Source organism: Diospyros lotus, chromosome 8, assembly GCF_014633365.1.
Source record: "Diospyros lotus cultivar Yz01 chromosome 8, ASM1463336v1, whole genome shotgun sequence".
Taxonomy (NCBI): Eukaryota; Viridiplantae; Streptophyta; class Magnoliopsida; order Ericales; family Ebenaceae; genus Diospyros; species Diospyros lotus.
In genome coordinates, this window is record NC_068345.1 from 8622525 (window position 1) to 8640163 (window position 17639).

At 34.9% G+C, this 17639-nt stretch overlaps 3 protein-coding genes across 3 annotated transcripts; all 3 read left to right on the forward strand.

The window, feature by feature from the left end:
• The first annotated feature begins 6146 nt into the window (after positions 1-6146).
• LOC127808500 (L10-interacting MYB domain-containing protein-like) lies at positions 6147-7796 on the forward strand. Its single transcript, XM_052347074.1, has 3 exons — positions 6147-6221; positions 6739-7089; positions 7185-7796. Exons 1-3 carry the CDS (start codon positions 6147-6149, stop codon positions 7794-7796), a joined length of 1038 nt encoding a protein of 345 aa, XP_052203034.1.
• A 239-nt stretch (positions 7797-8035) lies between these two features.
• LOC127808501 (uncharacterized) lies at positions 8036-9349 on the forward strand. The gene is made up of 2 exons (XM_052347076.1): positions 8036-8554; positions 8642-9349. The coding sequence occupies exons 1-2, from the start codon at positions 8036-8038 to the stop codon at positions 9347-9349; spliced, it is 1227 nt and encodes a 408-aa protein (XP_052203036.1).
• A 5886-nt stretch (positions 9350-15235) lies between these two features.
• On the forward strand, positions 15236-17022 carry LOC127808502 (protein terminal ear1-like). The gene is made up of 4 exons (XM_052347077.1): positions 15236-15905; positions 16373-16507; positions 16596-16761; positions 16867-17022. Exons 1-4 carry the CDS (start codon positions 15313-15315, stop codon positions 17020-17022), a joined length of 1050 nt encoding a protein of 349 aa, XP_052203037.1. The 5' UTR covers positions 15236-15312.
• Positions 17023-17639: the final 617 nt, after the last annotated feature.

The window sequence follows — 17639 nt, forward strand, 5'->3', positions numbered from 1 at the left end:
TTGGCGGTGACTAGGCATATGACAGAGAAGATTTCCCAACGAAGCTCTGGGGCGATGGTTGGTGCGAAGAGGGTCGCTCTTGCGAAATCAAAAGGCCTTATCCTTGCCCAACCAATTGTTGCGATTGTTGCTATCGAAGCTGTCGTGTCTCCCTCGTCTGACAGGGTAGCGGAGGTCGAGGAGGCTCATCTTCAGTGGAAGAGGCGCCAGGTAGCCAACGAACCAAGGCCTTCGAGCTTAGGTCAAGCCTCTGATGTGCTGGGCTCCTTGGACTAGAACCAAATCACTGACGCTCCAAGCCCCTTGGGCTTAGGTCAAGCTAGGAGCAAGTCGGCGCCCTCGCAGTCAAAGCGTTGCCCGAGGCCGAGTTTGTGGGGCTTGTGATAATGCCAAACGGACTGTATACTATATGAGGTCCGCCAAATACTAGAATGGGCAGAATTTATCGTAAATGAATTCCACTTGGCGAACCTCATATAGTATAAAGTCTGCTTGGCGGACTTCATCCTTTAGCCACTAAATCCTTTAAAAAAAACCCTGAAATTCAGTCTGAAATCTCTTCAAAACGTCCAAAATAGAAAAGGAGATTCTGAAAAAAACAAGCTTGTAATTCTTTGTCCTTGATCTATTATAACAAAAACTGATACACAGCCATATTCTTGGAGAATATCTTTGTCCAATGCATAAACAGTAATTCATATTGCTTGGCTACCTTGAGTTCCAACTACAGTCTCATTCAAATCTATCATGTGTGATCCTTGACCTTCAATCTGAAAAATCAGAAATACAATGTAAAAATATGAATTATACGTAAATAACTAAAAAATAAATACGTAAGCATGGATCATGAATTATTGAAATGGTATTACACCTCATCATGATTACTTCCACGAGTACCACGACCTCCACGAGTTGAACTTTTACCTTTGTTTTGATTAACTTCCCGTGATGATTTGTACCGATTACTCCTTGGCCTTCCACGACCACGAATAACATTTGGATCCAAAATTGGAATACCTCCAATTTCCAAATTCTCATCTCCATCCCACTCTATGTTTATTGTGATAGATTCATTAGCAGCCATAGTATCATTCCAATTAATTAAATCATTCTTCAGAACTGCCATGCGTCTTTATATAAACTCCATCTTCTCTCTACTACCAAAAGCCAGATCAGTACATTCCTGAAAGTAACGTTCCACCTCCTTGAATTTATTGAATTCATCAATCATGTGAGGATAACCTCCAGCAAAGAAAATCTTAGAATGGCGCCTGACAACATCTTTTCTCCACCTCCTTAATATATATCTCTCATTGATAACTTTCATGTCTTTAAAGGACATCAACTTAAAGATATGGCAGTAAGGTATGCCCTTGAATTCAAATTTATTGCAATTGCAGCTTAAATAATCACCATTCTCTCTGTACTCAATAGTGTAAATAAACTCCTTATGGTACCAATTATTTAAGATGCATCTCTCCATTATTTTATGTTTTTCGATACCTACCCCAGTAGCTACTGCCCTTGCTTCCTCTTCAGTTGGAAGAATAACATGGCAGTACAACAAGCGTCTGATCTCATTTTGAACTAACTTGAATATTGAATTTTTGTATGCCTGTTGGAACTGTATTTCCTAATCAAACTTTGATGTGCATTTCATCACTTTACACTTCGAATCGTAGTCAGCCATGAACTCTTTCTGGATCTTAGTACTCATTGCAATCTTATATTGTTCAACAAATTGTTTAAGCGCTCTCATAGAGTGAACATAACCATCAAAAAAAGCATGCATTCCCTCGCTCCTTTGAGTAGAAACCATACCAGCCTAGAAATTATGATGCAGATAAACTGGTGCCCAACTTTGCCTTTGATTAAAAATGTCCTTTAGCCAATCATTCCTTTCCAATCCATGCTTCCTCAAGAATTCATTCCAATTCCTCTCAAAGATTTCAATAGTGAGACTATCATATACAAGAGCTTTGAATTCGATAATTGTCTTGTTGAATTCAATAACATTCCTAAACTTCTGAGGCAGTTTGCAAAGGATATGCCACAAGCAATATTGGTGAATAGTGTTAGGCATAACATCAGTGATAGCGGACTTGATGCTTTCGCATTGATTGGTTAAAATAGCATTAGAATGAATATTTCCCATTGCTTCGAGCCAATTCATAAAATTCCACTTGAATGATCTTGTGTCCTCATGTGTAACTAGTCCACAGCCTAAAAACATTGATTGTCTGTGATGATTTATGCCTACAATTGTAGCAAAAGGCATTATATACCTGTTCACAAGGTATGTGGTGTCAAAACTAACAGCATCATGAAATTCTTCATATGCGGCTTTTGCATGAGGATGGACCTATAACACATTAGTTAGCATGCCTTCGTCATTGACGTCCATCAAATGAAAAAGGTCCTTATCTTTTTGTTGCATCCTTACAAACAACTTCCGAATAGCCTCTACATCTCCATCACCTAGTCTTAGCCTTCCCCTACTCTCAATGAAATTTCTACAGTCTTTAGGCAAGCATCCTAAATTTTATGGCCCACTAGCTTGAACTTCTAGCATTCTAACATTCTTACACAGCCTTATGCTTGCAATATCATTGGCTTCCAGTTGTCTCTTCATCTTAATTGTCATATTCCTATAGGCAGGCATCAAAATAGACATCAGGTTGCAATTCATGGTTGTGTCCTGAAATTATTTTTGAAACCTGCCAAACTTCATTGTCTCTCCTAATTGCATTTATTCTTGCAGGATAATTTATCCTCTTTGTAGACTTCTCAAATTGTTGTTTCCTTCCTCTATCACAGCAAATTGTAACGTACTTGTAACTTTCACCACTCTTTTTATGAGCTGATCTCTTGGTAACAACAAAACCTAAAACTCTTGCATGTTCTTGATAAGCATTCATCAGACTCTCAATACTGTTAAATATCATACTTGGTAGAGGTCCTTCTTCCACATTAACGTTATTGGATTCTTCCAAATGGTTGTTAATATAATCAGCTGTCGCACAATCAGATTGTTCTTCACCTTCTGATTCTTCGCCAATCAAACTATCGTCTTCTTCGAAACCAAATATCTCTTCCAATAATTTATGTCTATGCTCAATATTATTTCTCTCATTTTCATTCTCCATCTTTTGGTTAAAAAGCTCTTGTCCGGCTAACTTGTGGAATTAAATGAAAAATATAAGAAGAGCTCTTGTCCAGCCAACTCGTGGAATGAAATGAAAAATGTTACTTTGCCTGAATTAGTTTATGCACGGGATAAGTCCGCTTAGACTGATATGGTGGACTTCAATTGTGTTAAAGTCCGCCGTGCGGATGATAAAGTCCGCCGACTGGTGAAGCGGACTTCAACTGCACTTATGGACGGGCTTCATCAGTGATGAAGATCGCCCAACATTTCAAACAGGCCACACTTTCAAAAAAACCATGTGTCGATGAATGAAATAGAATGGGAGGAGAATGCAAAGAGAATACATTGATTACAGCTATTTTCATTACTAATAATTGTTTTGCTTTGGAAATGTGCAGCTTTAATGTGTTGAGCAGTAATTTTAGGCGGACTTCATCTATTTCATTCATCATAGATGAAGCCCGCCCAGCATTTCAGGCGAGCCACACTTTCAAAAAAATCATGCGTCGATGAATGAAATAGAATTGGAGGAGAATGCAAAGAGAATACATTGATTACAGCTATTTTCATTACTAATAATTGTTTTGCTTTGGAAATGTGCAGCTTTAATGTGTTGGACAGTAGTTTTAGGCGGAAGTTTTAGGAGAGAAGCATACGAGTGAAGGTTTGGATTTTTTATAAGGTTAAAAAGTTTGCCATGCGAACAATTAAGTCCGCCGATTGGTGAAGCGGACTTTAACTGCACTTATGGGTGGGCTTCATCATTGATGAAGACTGCCTAGCATTTCAGGCGGGCCACACTTTCAAGAAAACCATGCGTCGATGAATGAAATAGAATAGGAGGAGAATACATTGATTACAACTTTTTTCATTACTAATAATTGTTTTGTTTTGGAAATGTACAGTTTTAATATGTTGGGCATCAATTTTAGGCAGACTTCATTTGAAATGTTGGACGGGCTTCATCTATTTCATTCATCATAGATGAAGTCTGCCCAGCATTTCAAGCAAGCCACACTTTCGAAAAAATCATGCGTCGATGAGTGAAATAGAATAGGAGAAGAATGCAAAGAGAATACATTGATTACAGCTATTTTCATTACTAATAATTGTTTTGCTTTAGAAATATGTAGCTTTAATGTGTTGGGCAATAGTTTTAGGCGAGAGTTTTAGGAAGGAAACATACGAGTGAAGGCTTGAATTTTTTATAAGGTTAAAATTATCTTTTTGTTTTGTTTAATATAATTAAAATAATATAAAACAAGCATTAAATGTCTTTCTATCCAGATAAATTTTATCCAAATAGATTTATCATTTTTTTTTATATATTTAGACTTTTCAGCAATTTTCAACAATCTTCCAACTTTATTGATAACAATCCTATGAAATAATGGTTGGCGGCCATCCCAGACCACCACTAGAATTTCATAATTTTTTATTTTTTGAATTAGAGAGATATCATAATTTTTTTAATAAAATTAGTTATCCTCATTTAAAACAATGGATTATTGTAGATTATTATGTTGTCGGGCAACATAAAACTTATCTTACATGTAAAATTTATTTGACATGAACAAAACTAGAGAGAAGTCATAAGTTCGGGCGTAGCCCTCCCTGCATGCCCACGTTGGGCAACGGGAGCAATAGATCATTGGCTCTGTTTTTTGCAGCTTAATTAAAGAAATTATAGTTTCTAACTTCTTAGATTATAACTTCTAAAACTTAGAATAAATTGTGAACTTATTTGTTACAACTTCTCAAAAGTTGTAATTAAACAGTAGTGATATTTGATATCATAAGTTGTAAAATAACTTATTTTTGTATAATTGTCCATAATACCCTTAATAGTTATAGAATAATAATTTAAGAATTAATTAGTGTATATGTATAAGTTTCAAGTGTTATAAAAAAATTAATTAGTGTATAGAGAGAAAGGGAGATGGCGAGAGAGAAGAAAAGAGACCCTTGATTACGTGGACATAAGAGTAATTCTTTGTTAAAAATAGGGGTAAAATTGTCAAAAAAAATATAACTATTTAATTAGAAGTTGTAGAAGTTAGGGTACTCCAGTTTTGAAAAAGTCAATTTTTACTCATTCTAAAAGGTAGTAGAAGGTATAAACTAGAATTGTAAAAGTTAAAACAAACACTAAATATCCATTTTTTCGAAACTAGAAATTAAAAGTTGTGACTTTTAAACTACAACAAATAGGCCAATTGTCTATGAGTTATATAATGCATAATAATTAATTTAAAAAAATTAGTGTCATTTCCATGAATACAATAATGAATTTGAACAGACTTGTAAAATGATATGCGAAATTCACTGTTTATGGTACGTTTCCATGACCATTTTAAGCAATATATATAATTTGTTTATCTTATTTTTTGGGTAAATTTCTGGCTGTGGAGGAAAAGGATTAGGGCTTCGTTTGGCAATGCGGTTTGACCGCTTTTAAGCTATTACTACAGCGTTTAAGCTAGAAGATTTATTTAGTTCTCTGTTTGGTTATGTCAAGAGCTTCAAAGCTCTATGGCTTAAACGCTTTTGTATTAGCGTTTAGATAAAGCTTTCGGACAGTAGCTTTTGCAGAAAAGCTGGTGAGAGCTGTTAAAGTTGACCAAGAAAAAGACAATCTTGTCCTCTTTCAATTTTAATATTTACACTTCTTATCCCTCAACCCTCCTCTTCTGTTTCAGCGAATCTATCTTTTCTTATACCATCTGTGCCTCCTCCATACTGCCATCGCCGCGAATCTCCTCCCACAAGGATCACCACCACCACCCAGCGCTGCCCATCGCTGCCCAGCACCGCCTCCTGCTTCCAACGCTGCAAACTGCCATCGCCATCTCCTGCTTCCAGATCCGCCATCATCATCGTTGCCGTCGCCCGAGGTCGCGTCTGCTACCGCCTCTTGCTTCCAGATCTACCTTCGTTGTTGCCATTGCTGTTGCCTTCATTGCTGATCGGGTATATCTATACTGCTTATCTCTGTAAAATGGATTGGGTTACTGTTATTGTTGATCTTGCTGTTGCCTTCATTGTTGTTGTTGTTTCCTTTATTGTTGTTGCTGTTTGCCAAACGAGCCTTGAATAGGAACATAAGGCTCATATAAAAATGTAAAATTGCTACTTGCAAGTCAAAAAAAATGGATTGGGTTTGTTGCTGTACATGTAAAAATATTGTTGTTTGTGTAATAAAAATGTTCATATAAAAATGTAAAATTGCTACTTGCAAGTAAAAAAAAAAGATTGGGTTTGTTGTTGTACGTGTAAAAATATTGCTGTTTGTGTAATAAAAATGTCATTGCTATTTGCAAGTCAAAAAAATGGATTGGCCTTGTTGCTGTTTGTGTAAAAATGTTGCTTTTTGTGTAATAAACTTACAAGTCATATAAAAATGTTCATTGTTGTTGTTTATGTAATATTATGTATTTTGTGAATAATGGTATATTATAGTTTTTGGATGTTTCTGCATGTTTCAATACAAAAACTATATTGGAATGTTTCTGCATGTTTCAATTTCTGCTTTGTTTGTCAATATGTTTGGATTTCTATCTCTCCCACATTGTATATTGGTTATGATATAGATGGATAAAGGAAAGAAACGGATGAACTATATTTCCAATACGGGACGACCATCTGCTAAGTGGAATGACCATACACATCTACAATTTATAGAGCTAGTAGAACAAGAGATTCAAAAGGGAAACGGGCCAGGATCATTTATAAATAAGGATGGGTGGAAAAATTTGGTCAAGATTTTTAATGAAATAACAGGAAAATGTTATGACAACAAGCAATTGAAAAACCACTGGGATTCTATGAAGAAGGAATGGACACTATTTAAGCAAATGATGCGAGGAGAGTCAGGTTTGGGGTGGGACGAATCAAAGAAGACTATTGCGGCAGATAATGCTTGGTGGGAGCAGAAAATTAAGGTATTTTGATATGTTCTCCATATGATAAATTTTTATATTTTATAAACTACTTGAGACACAATAAATGACAATTTTTTGCATTTGTGGGTTTACAGGAAAATGACAACTTTCGAAAATTCAGGAACAAAGACTTGTCCATCATATGGTTTCGCTATGATGGCTTATTCTCTGATATTGCAGCAATTGGGGAAAAAGCACGAGCTCCAAGTCAATATCAACCTCCAACTCAACTATCGAGTACCGATAAAGAAGATGATGCAATTCAGCACACTGAGGATATAAATGATCTTGGAGAGCCATTTGGTAGGGATCAAAGCCCCATTGATGCTGCAACTGGTGACGATTTGTTTCTAGAACCAAGCTGGCAACAAGGGAGATCATCGGCCCCTAAAAGGGGTAGGAAGGAAAGGATGTCGAGTGCTGCCATGTTGAGGACAAATATTGAAGACTTAATGCAGCTATACACTAAAAGCACAAATACTACGAACTCTGTTGCTGGACCAGATGCAGAAAGCATTCCAAAATGTATGGAGGTATTGCAGCGTCTCCCCATTCAGGTTGGGTGTAAGTTGTGGAATTATGCTTGCACCCTTTTTACCAAGCCCCCGAATCGAACTGTCTTCATAAATCAACCATCCGATGAGGCAAGATTTGCTTGGTTGGACTACCTCCATCAGTTGTTTGAAGATCATCGGCCTCTACCATGAACTTTTTCCTTTAATATGTTTGAACTAATGTTATTTATGTTTGAGTATTATTGAGACTATTGTTGAGCGTGTTTTATGTTGAACATTGTTTGTTGTTGTGTGTGTTGAATGATGTGCTTCAACTTGTTATTGGTGTTTTATGTTTGAATGCAATTTGATATATTTTTAAAATTTTATAGACTTGACTTGTTAAGATCAACTAGTATTGATATTAATAAAGCTCCATGCTTTACAGAATAATGGAAGATCAGGAGAATGACTACGATGAAGCAAATAATGAACAGGTTAATGCAGAATCAATGTTCTTATTCAGACAAACTACAGGGGCGATTTTAAATTATTACGCCAAATACATGCTCAAGGAACCATGCCGTACATCTCAACGAACAGGTCATACACTCATGCACGAAATACTAAATGGTAATGAAACTCGATGTTACCAAGATTTTCGTATGACAAAATCAATTTTTTTGGATTTATGTCGTGATTTAATCGAAACATATGGTCTCACCCCTACACGAGGAATGTTTGTGCCTGAATCAGTCGGAATATTTTTGATGATTTGTGGGTATGGGGTTGGGAATCGATTAATACAAGAAATGTTCAATCATTCTGGTGAGACAATTAGCCGGCAATTTCATAGAGTTTTGGTTGCTGTTAATAAGTTAGCTATTGATATTATTAAACCACATCCAAATTACAATGATGGGGAAGGATACCACAAACCAAATAATCCCAAGTATTTGCCATTCTTTAAGGTATTTATTAATACATTCTATTAACTTGTGATTATTCTTAGGTTAATTGTTGAAACATAATTCGACTATCTTACATTTTCATTGCAGGATTGTATTGGAGCTATTGATGGTACTCATGTAAAGGCTCGGTTGCCACGAGGTGAGGAAGTACCATATATAGGACGTAAAGGATATGCAACCCAAAATATCCTTGCAATTGTAGATTTCAACATGTGTTTTACATTTGCATGGGCGGGGTGGGAGGGATCAGCTCATGATGCCAGAACATTTGGTGAAGCAATTCGTAGGTCCGACTTGAATTTTCCCCACCCAACAGGAGAGAAATATTATCTAGTAGATGCAGGATACTCTCATACGACTGGATACATGGGGCCATACAAAGGTGAAAATATAAGATATCATCTTGAAGATTTTCGACGTGCAAGAACAAGCCGATTGCGTGCACCAAGAGGGCATAAAGAGTCATTCAATTACTTACATTCTTCTTGCAGAATGGTTGTTGAGCGGACTTTTGGAGTATGGAAGAAAAGATTTAGGGTTTTGGGAGATATGCCTGCATATAATTTTGATACCCAACGAGACATTGTTTTAGGTACAATGGCCATCCATAACTATATTAGAAAGAAAGGGATACATGATGTTGCATTCACTGCAGCTGAAAACGAAAATTATATTCCTGATGCACAATCTATGACACCATCTGATAGTCAAAGGAACGATGAAGTGAACCGGAGTGATATTTATTGGATGGCAATGCGAGATGCTATAGCTCTAGATATTGGACAATCACGATAATTATATGTTAATTTGACTCCCCCGAACAGGCAGAATAAAGTAATCATGACCTTCAACTTGGTTAGCTGGAAGGTGGTATTTCAGTTAAATTGTTTCTCCTGGACAATGGAATTGTTTTGCTTGTTACCGCTTGTTGTCTATTGTTCTGCAATATATCAAATCTTTATTCCACTTTTGATTAGCTATGGTGTTTTCCTTACAGATGGAAGATGACACTGATTGCTCTTTAGATTACCAATGAGATATATACACCTCCATTGTTGATTTCTTTCTCTTCATTTCTTGACAATTAGCTTCAGTTGATTAGCTGAATGAAGTATATGTTTAGGGGTGGGGATGCTGATGAATAGTTCCCCAAGTGCCTGCTCCCCCATCCACACGATGTAACGATTACATGCAAGGCTTTGATTTTGGGTCAAATTGGGTGCACAATGAGTCTGTTGGATTAGTGTGAGAAATCCTAGACTTATAACAACATCATCTACATTTCTTCTGTTAAACCCATATGTGTAGTTTGTGATTTTTCTGTTTATCTTGATTATATTTTCTAATTTTAAAATTTGTAATTCAAATTTATTTCATTATCAATTATTGTGTCATGTATAATTTTGTAATCTTGGTGTTTTATATCAAATTTCTAGCAATTCAAAACAAATATAAATTTAAGTATTAATATTTCTTTAAATGAAAAATATAGGATATGTAATGATAAAATTTAAAAATAAATAATTTTATATAATATTTCAACATATATATTGAATATTTTTATGAATTAAATTTAAATTTATAGATAAAATAAAAAAAATATATTTTTAAAATTATTTTATAATTTATTAATATGTAATTGTAAGTATTTTAGCAATTGGACATCAATTATAAATTTTTTTTTAAAAAAAATTATATTTTTTGAATTTTATTTGCATTATTTAATGTCATGTCTATTTTAGTCTTTTTGTCAAATTCTAATAGCTTATCAGCTTTTACAAACCAAACACATAACTTTACACTAATAGCTTAAAAGTATATTTATCCAAACACGTTATCAGCTTAAACGCTATCCAGATTAAACGCTATTACACCACTTAAACACTACCCAACTTAAACGCTGTTAAAAAAAAACCTAGTCAAACTAAGCCTAGAGCAGAAGACCTAATTAAAGAAGTTAGGTTGTAGGCAGGAACCCTAATGCATGAGTTTGCTCAGTAAGGGTTTGCCATAACAGTTACCCTTGAAGCACAGTTCACTCTTCTCCTCCAGGGTTCAGATTTGGAGACCCTCCCCATGATAAATTGATAGTATAAGGACGGAAGACATGCTTTTTGACCTTCAAACAAAGCTACTGTTTTGGAAATGGAGCCATACTTTTCAATCTCAGTTTCTGTCTTTCTCTATCTCTATATATATAGGGATCAAAGATGTGGTGCCGAAGGGCTGAACCAGAGAAACAAGAGGCAATAAACAGAAATAGAGAAAGTTCATTCAAACCCATATACACATATGGAAGAGATCGAAGAGGTGGTCAAACCACCGAGACGAATTTGAAAGCTAAACCTGTTTTGATATGGGCTGGTGGTGTGCATCTGAGGGTAGCCTGTCTTACACCGTTTTAGCCCAAATGGTGATAGATCAGAGAAAGTTCAAACAGAACAGGAACATACTATATATTTCACTTTACATATATATATATATATGTATAGTCATAGAGTAGTTCGCTAGCGGTAGCTACGGATCGTCTTCCCTTTATTAGTTGCTTTTTATTGCTTCTGTATTATCACCGCAACAGGAGCTCAAAGAAATGAGAGTTTTTGTAATTGAAGTGGCAGGCTTGGCTTTACGAAACTAAGTGCAGGACAAAGTAACATGAAAGAAACATTCGACCAATCAGTGTCTGAGCTATTTTTGGGCTTCAAGACAAAAGAAGAGACCCTTCTCTTTTGCCTAACCCATCAGTCGAGCATATATGTATCAGAAGTTTGTTTTATATGTAGCTTTTGCCAAAATGACAAACAGGATTTCATCAGGTCCCAGATAAAGCTAAGATATTTATACAACGAGAGAGAGAGAGAGAGAAAAGGATTTATTTGGTGGAGAATGAATGAAAGCTTGTTCTTAAAGACTGGGAACATGTATATATGTAGTAGAGTGTAGTGTGGAGGGACGGAGGGAAGAGTATAGTTGGATGTAAACGAAGGGAAAGTAAGGGTTGAATGGAAGAAAGCAAATGGTACAACGTCCTTTGCGCTGCTGGTGGCTGAACTATGTGATCTGATCGGATCGGATCGGATCTGCGGCTTTTATGCTTCCCCCAATCCTTTCCTTTCCCTCATTTATGAGTTGTCTCTTCCACGTCTAATTCTCCCATTAATGCGCTCCTCTCTCTCTCTCTCTCTCTCTCCCCTCTCTCAAACCATCCATCATATTCAGCCTCACATCTGCTGATTTATATTACAAAAAATGATTATTATAGTGTATAATTAATCTTATATAATATTATTATTATAAATTAATTAATTAAAAACAAAATTACTAAACTTACTTTTAAACAAAAGAAATTGATTTCAATTATTAATTTAAAATAAATAAATAAAATGAAAAAACGAATCATATAAAAATTATGTTATATTATTTTTATTATTTCTCTTATAAAAAATTTATTCTGAGCTCTATTGGTCGACTTTTTGCTCTTAATTTTATTGTTTAGAAAAGATTAAAAAAATAATACTATTTAATTCTTTATTTTTATTTTTAAAAATTTTGAAATTACTTGAAAAGATAATAAATGAGTTTGTTTAAAACGCAGTGTATCATCGAATAAATTTATACCAATTTTTAATTATGATTGTTATGAAGAAGCAATTTTCAACTTTTTAAATTAGAAATACAGATGAAGTGTTAGAAAAATTGATTAAAAATTATATTTATTGAGAAAAAATAAGAAAATTAAAATAAATGTACGTTAAAAAATTCAATAAAACATTAATTATTTAAATATTACTTTGCTCCTATGGTTGAATATAAATTGGAGACTAATTTGTCTCAATGATTGAAAAATAAACTGAATCATTATGGGGAGAGTTATTTTCATATAAAATTAACATCTATTTACTCTTACAAAGTTTAAATTTGAATTTTACTTGGGTTATGGATTGAGTGATTTTTACACTTTGTTATAGATAAGCTGAGATTTTGTTCAAGTTTATAAATTGATTAAAGTTAGTGGTTACATTTACCTTTTTTTTCTTTATTTTCCCATTTCAAATCATTAAATAGTGTCACTTTCCTCCAATTAAGGGGCAAATTTTGTATTTTAATTTTTAATTTATTTATAATAATATAATTATATATAATTATTTAAGATTAATTAAAATATTAGTCATTTTATTTTCTCAACATATAAACTTGTTTTTTTTAATTCAAAAATGACGTTCAAGAGAGTTCCTGATAAAATATAAAATTATAAAAAATTAAGATTTTAATGAAATTTACACTAATGTTAAAGGTGGAATTTTTTTTTTCCTACAAACGCTTAAGAAAGGGTGATAAGAGAAAACGATTGTGATCTTCTTTAAATTTTATTTGGTATTAATTGGGTATCGACATCATAAATATTAGTATTTAAATCAAAAGTTTATATATGTTTATGGAGGGGTGATATGAGAAAATGATCCCAGTCTTCTCTAAGTTTTATTTGGTGATTAATTAGTTGTTGGTATTACCAATGTTAGTATTCATACAAAGAGAAAAAAGGATAAAAAAATTAAAAATAAAATAAAAATATATATTTGTGCTCAATAATTAATAATGGCGAAATAAAAGATGATACTCACAATCCTTTAGACCTTAGGGATGATTAGTTACAACTTAACTTAGAATATGACGATTTTAATAATTGTTATTTATTTAGTATTTAATCATTATATATTTTTAAGATATTAAATGTTTTATATGAATATTTATTAAATAATATGAATTTTGTGTTTGAATTTGATATATTGGATCTTATGATTTAACTATCAATTAACAAAAATAATTAATTCACAATTTAAATGTGAATTTAACAACTACGAACGCAATTACACTCCATAGATGTGAGACATTTATTTCTTCTTTGTTCATCTAAAATATTTGAGTTTCCTTCGACTAATTCTAAGAGTGAGGGACATTCTTCTTTGATGTATTTTTTGAATAAATTCGAATTCAATGATTGTTTATAAATACTTAAAATTTGGTATTTAATATAATTTATGTGAAATTTACTATTTAGATTTATTATTATTTTTTAATAATAATTTTATTTTTTAAATTATTATATTAATTTAATTTTTAATATTTTAAATAAAATTTAAAATATTTTATCACTGTGACATGCTTAGATGGGTACACCTATCCTAATTCTAAGGCGGGAAGATCAAAGGGCATGAATGAATCTCGTCTACTTGTTAATGATAATGTCTAGAATCTTCTATCTTAATAATTATAGGCTACTTCAACATTTAATGACTATTTAAATTAATAGAAAAATAAAATTAATTAATATTATTATTTTAAAAATTAAAACAAATATAAAGATGATGAAGTGTATTTTTGTAACACTGTATTTTTTAAAATTTTTAAATAATTTTAAAAAACACTAAAAATAAAATATAAGAGAAATGATAACTGAAAACAAGAATAGAAGCGATGGAAATTATTCGTGATTTAAGAAGAGAGTTAACGAGTAGGCATTGGGCGGTTGGCTGGATGTGCGTAAAATTCGAGGCAACCTTCATCTTCTTCATTATCATCGTCATCAAAACCATAGTAAGAGTGGGACGATTAATTAATCCATGCATGTATGTATATGTATATATATATATATAGATGCAGATGTGAATGTGAATATGAATACGATTGACGAATGGGTACGCGTAATCATTGCGGTGATGCAATCGCAACGGCAAGTACAAGATTGGCCTATGCCTCCATCCCCATGCCTACGATCCTCCTTTTTCTGAGGTACATATTATTAATTAACATATAAATTGAGAAAAAAATAATATATAACAAAATATTTTTTATTATATTTATTAAATTTATTTTAAAAAATATCATCTGATTTTCTATCTTATCTTTTTATTTAAATAAGTTATTTTAAATTTTATAAATAAATTATTTTAATATAATTTTATTTTACTTATTTTAACAAATGTTATTTAACTAAAAAAATGTTGATTTTATTTCTAAAAATTTTGAGATTAAATTTTAACGAAATAACAAAATCATTATAGAGGGTAGATTGAGAAATTTGTTATATTTATATGAATTAAATTTTAAAGGGATATTTGTTTTCAGAATATAAATCGAATATAAATTGAGGAGTTGAATAAATAATATATTAACATTAATTTGATGAATTATAAATTTGAATTTTATCTTAGTTAAAAATTTATTTTTTTAAAAATAATTAAAAATATAAATATAAATATAAAAAATTAAACAAAAATATCGTTTCAAGGTGGATATCGCAAAAACGATCATTTGGGGATATTTGCATTTTATTATAGTTGTAAAAAACAAAACACGAACCATGAAGAGGAGAGGGTCCTCTTGGGCTGATGAGAGAGAGAGAGAGAGAGTAAGTAGCACATCAATCAGGGAGGGCTCACATCCGGCGCCGCCAACCCCAAATATTTTTTATTTTTGTTTTTGTCCTTTTTACTTTAAATGCGGTGTTATAATTACACCTCACCTCTCTTCACCTCTTCCCAATCCTTCTTCATCATTGCCACAGATCCATGCATATCTGATTTGCCCCCCGCCCTCCCCCCTCTCTCTGCTTCGCTAGTCGCTGCTTCTTCACCATCAATCCCACCCGTTTCACAGTTCTCCTTTACCATGCACCAGCCTATTCCCTTAGTTTCTCTGTTTTCCTGCTCTAAAATTGGTGTGGAGTGTTGAGTAGTTCCTGTATAAATTGGTTGATCATGTGCGGAGACCCTGTCATGGCTTCCTCATCAAACCCTAAAACTCTCAACGCCGAGGCCCAGCCATGGTTCCCTTTGTCCCACCTGGTTTGTCGCAAACCGCTTCCGATCGTTCAGCTGCCGCTCCCTTTGCCGCCGCCGTTCATGCACCACACCGTCCACACCGAGGTCTTCATGCCATACATTGGGACACCAAGTTACGGTTTCAGCTGCTATAACACCCAGTTGCAGCCTCAAGCCGAACAAGCATCGGACCTGTGGGTGAGCTACCGCGCCTCCGCCGTGGGTGGCTCCGTTCCCAGTGGGTCGGACGGTGGAGAAATTGAAAGGAAGGTAGTGGCGCCGGAGAGGTCGAGAGTTGGGCTTAGAGCGGAGCAGCCCCCAAGGCTAAGGCGTGGTGCGATGTGGCGCAGGGGGAAGAGTGTCTGTAGGAAAGGCTTGGGGTCCGTTTGGATGCCCAAGAATAAGTCCGATGAAGATGCCAGCGGCCTTTGGTCTTCTCGGCCGCCTCCACCTCCAACGAAAGTTCAAGATGGGTGTAACTCAACCGAATTGACGACAGTTATGATCAGGAACATCCCTAACCAGTACAGGTTCGTTCTCCTTGCTTCTTCATATTATGTGTGATGGTTAATATCATATATGGGTCAATACAAGAATAATATTTATCTGCTTGTTTCAACTTTTGGGGGTGGGATGATACTGAAAAGGCACGAAAGTGGAAGTTTGGCTCTGTGTTTCCTGTCTGTCCCGATACATGTCATGTCTCATTAAGTGATACGTATCTAAACTTTCAAGTCTTTATCTTCGCTACATGCACACGCGCGCGCGCACACACATACATATATATATATATATATGAACACGATATGATATGCAACATTACTGTGTTACCTCTCATTAAATGTTGGAATGAGCGTGAAGCTCCACAGTATTAATTGAACATTGAGCATTGATGATCATTTCATTCCCCCGCCCCTCGCTCTGCACCATATCATGATACTCTAGTTTACTGGCACTGCTCTGAAAATGGCAATGATGAATGATGTTATATGATCAGAAGGGACATGTTTCTACGCTTCCTGGATGTGCTTTGCCTGCAGCATAACCAGCTGGCCGCCGCCGCTGCCGGTGAATCCTACTTTGAACCGCCCCGCCTCGCCTATGATTTCGTCTACCTCCCAATGGATTTCCGGTAAGCAAATCACGCTCTTTTTAACTCCGATATCTTATTTTCTTGTATTTACCGAAATAATGATGTAACTACGTTTGATATGTAGCAGGCGAGGTGACAATCTGGGCTACGCGTTCGTGAACGTAACAACTGCAAAGGCGGCCCGGAAAGTAGAAGAAATCTTGCAGAACTACAGGTGGGGAACGTTCGAAGATAGCACCGGCGAGATCCGCGAGTCGAGGAAGATATGCGCCGTGAATTGGGCTAGAATCCAGGTAACTTGCTTGCTTGGGATTAAACTGGAAATTGAACCCTTCTCCATGTCATGCATGTTTTGAGTATTTGCATCCTTGTGGAGAACTGATTGTGGGCGGCGGCAGGGGATGGATCAGTTGACCAAGCGTTTCCGAAATTCCAACTTCTTTTGCCACGACGAGGGGTACTTGCCGGCGACCTTTTCGCCTCCGCGGGACGGTACAGAGCCGGTCAGCCAGCCAACAAACGTCGGCAGGTGTTTGGGATCACGTTCTCTCTGAAGAACTGTTCCTTCCATCTTTCTCTCTCTTTCTCTCTCTCTCTCTCTCTCTCTCTCAACTAATGGTCTACTGGTGTACATGATGAAGAATAGGATAGGGCTCACTAGGGCTATCCATAGACGCTGGATTGAGCTAACGTACGCAGAGGTGTATGTTGGTATGGGTATGAACTATACTATACAATGGGCCTGTGTTTTCAATCTCTCCCCAGGTGGGTATAGCGGGCCATGCCCTCATCAGGACAAAATCTGGGGTGAATTGGAAACATGGCTTTGCCTTTGATTTGATTTGATTTGGTTGTGGTGTGGTGTTGTGTTAGATTGAAGGGCTCTAATCCTCTTCTGGTTGATGTTTTCTCGGACCGTGGCTAATGTGAAAAGTGTCTCAGGTTGTACTGTTTGGTTTAAGCTTTGTGTGCTTAAACAAGATTTGGGTGGGTTTATGGAAGTGTGATGTAGTTGAAAATTTGTTTTTAGGTTTGTTATAAATATTTACTTGCTATTATGTGGTCTACTACTCTTCAGCAGATATTTATCTGAATTTTAGATGATGATCATGAAGGAAATTTGTGGGTTAGTTTTGAATTTTTTTTATTAAGGTTACATGTTTATTAGATT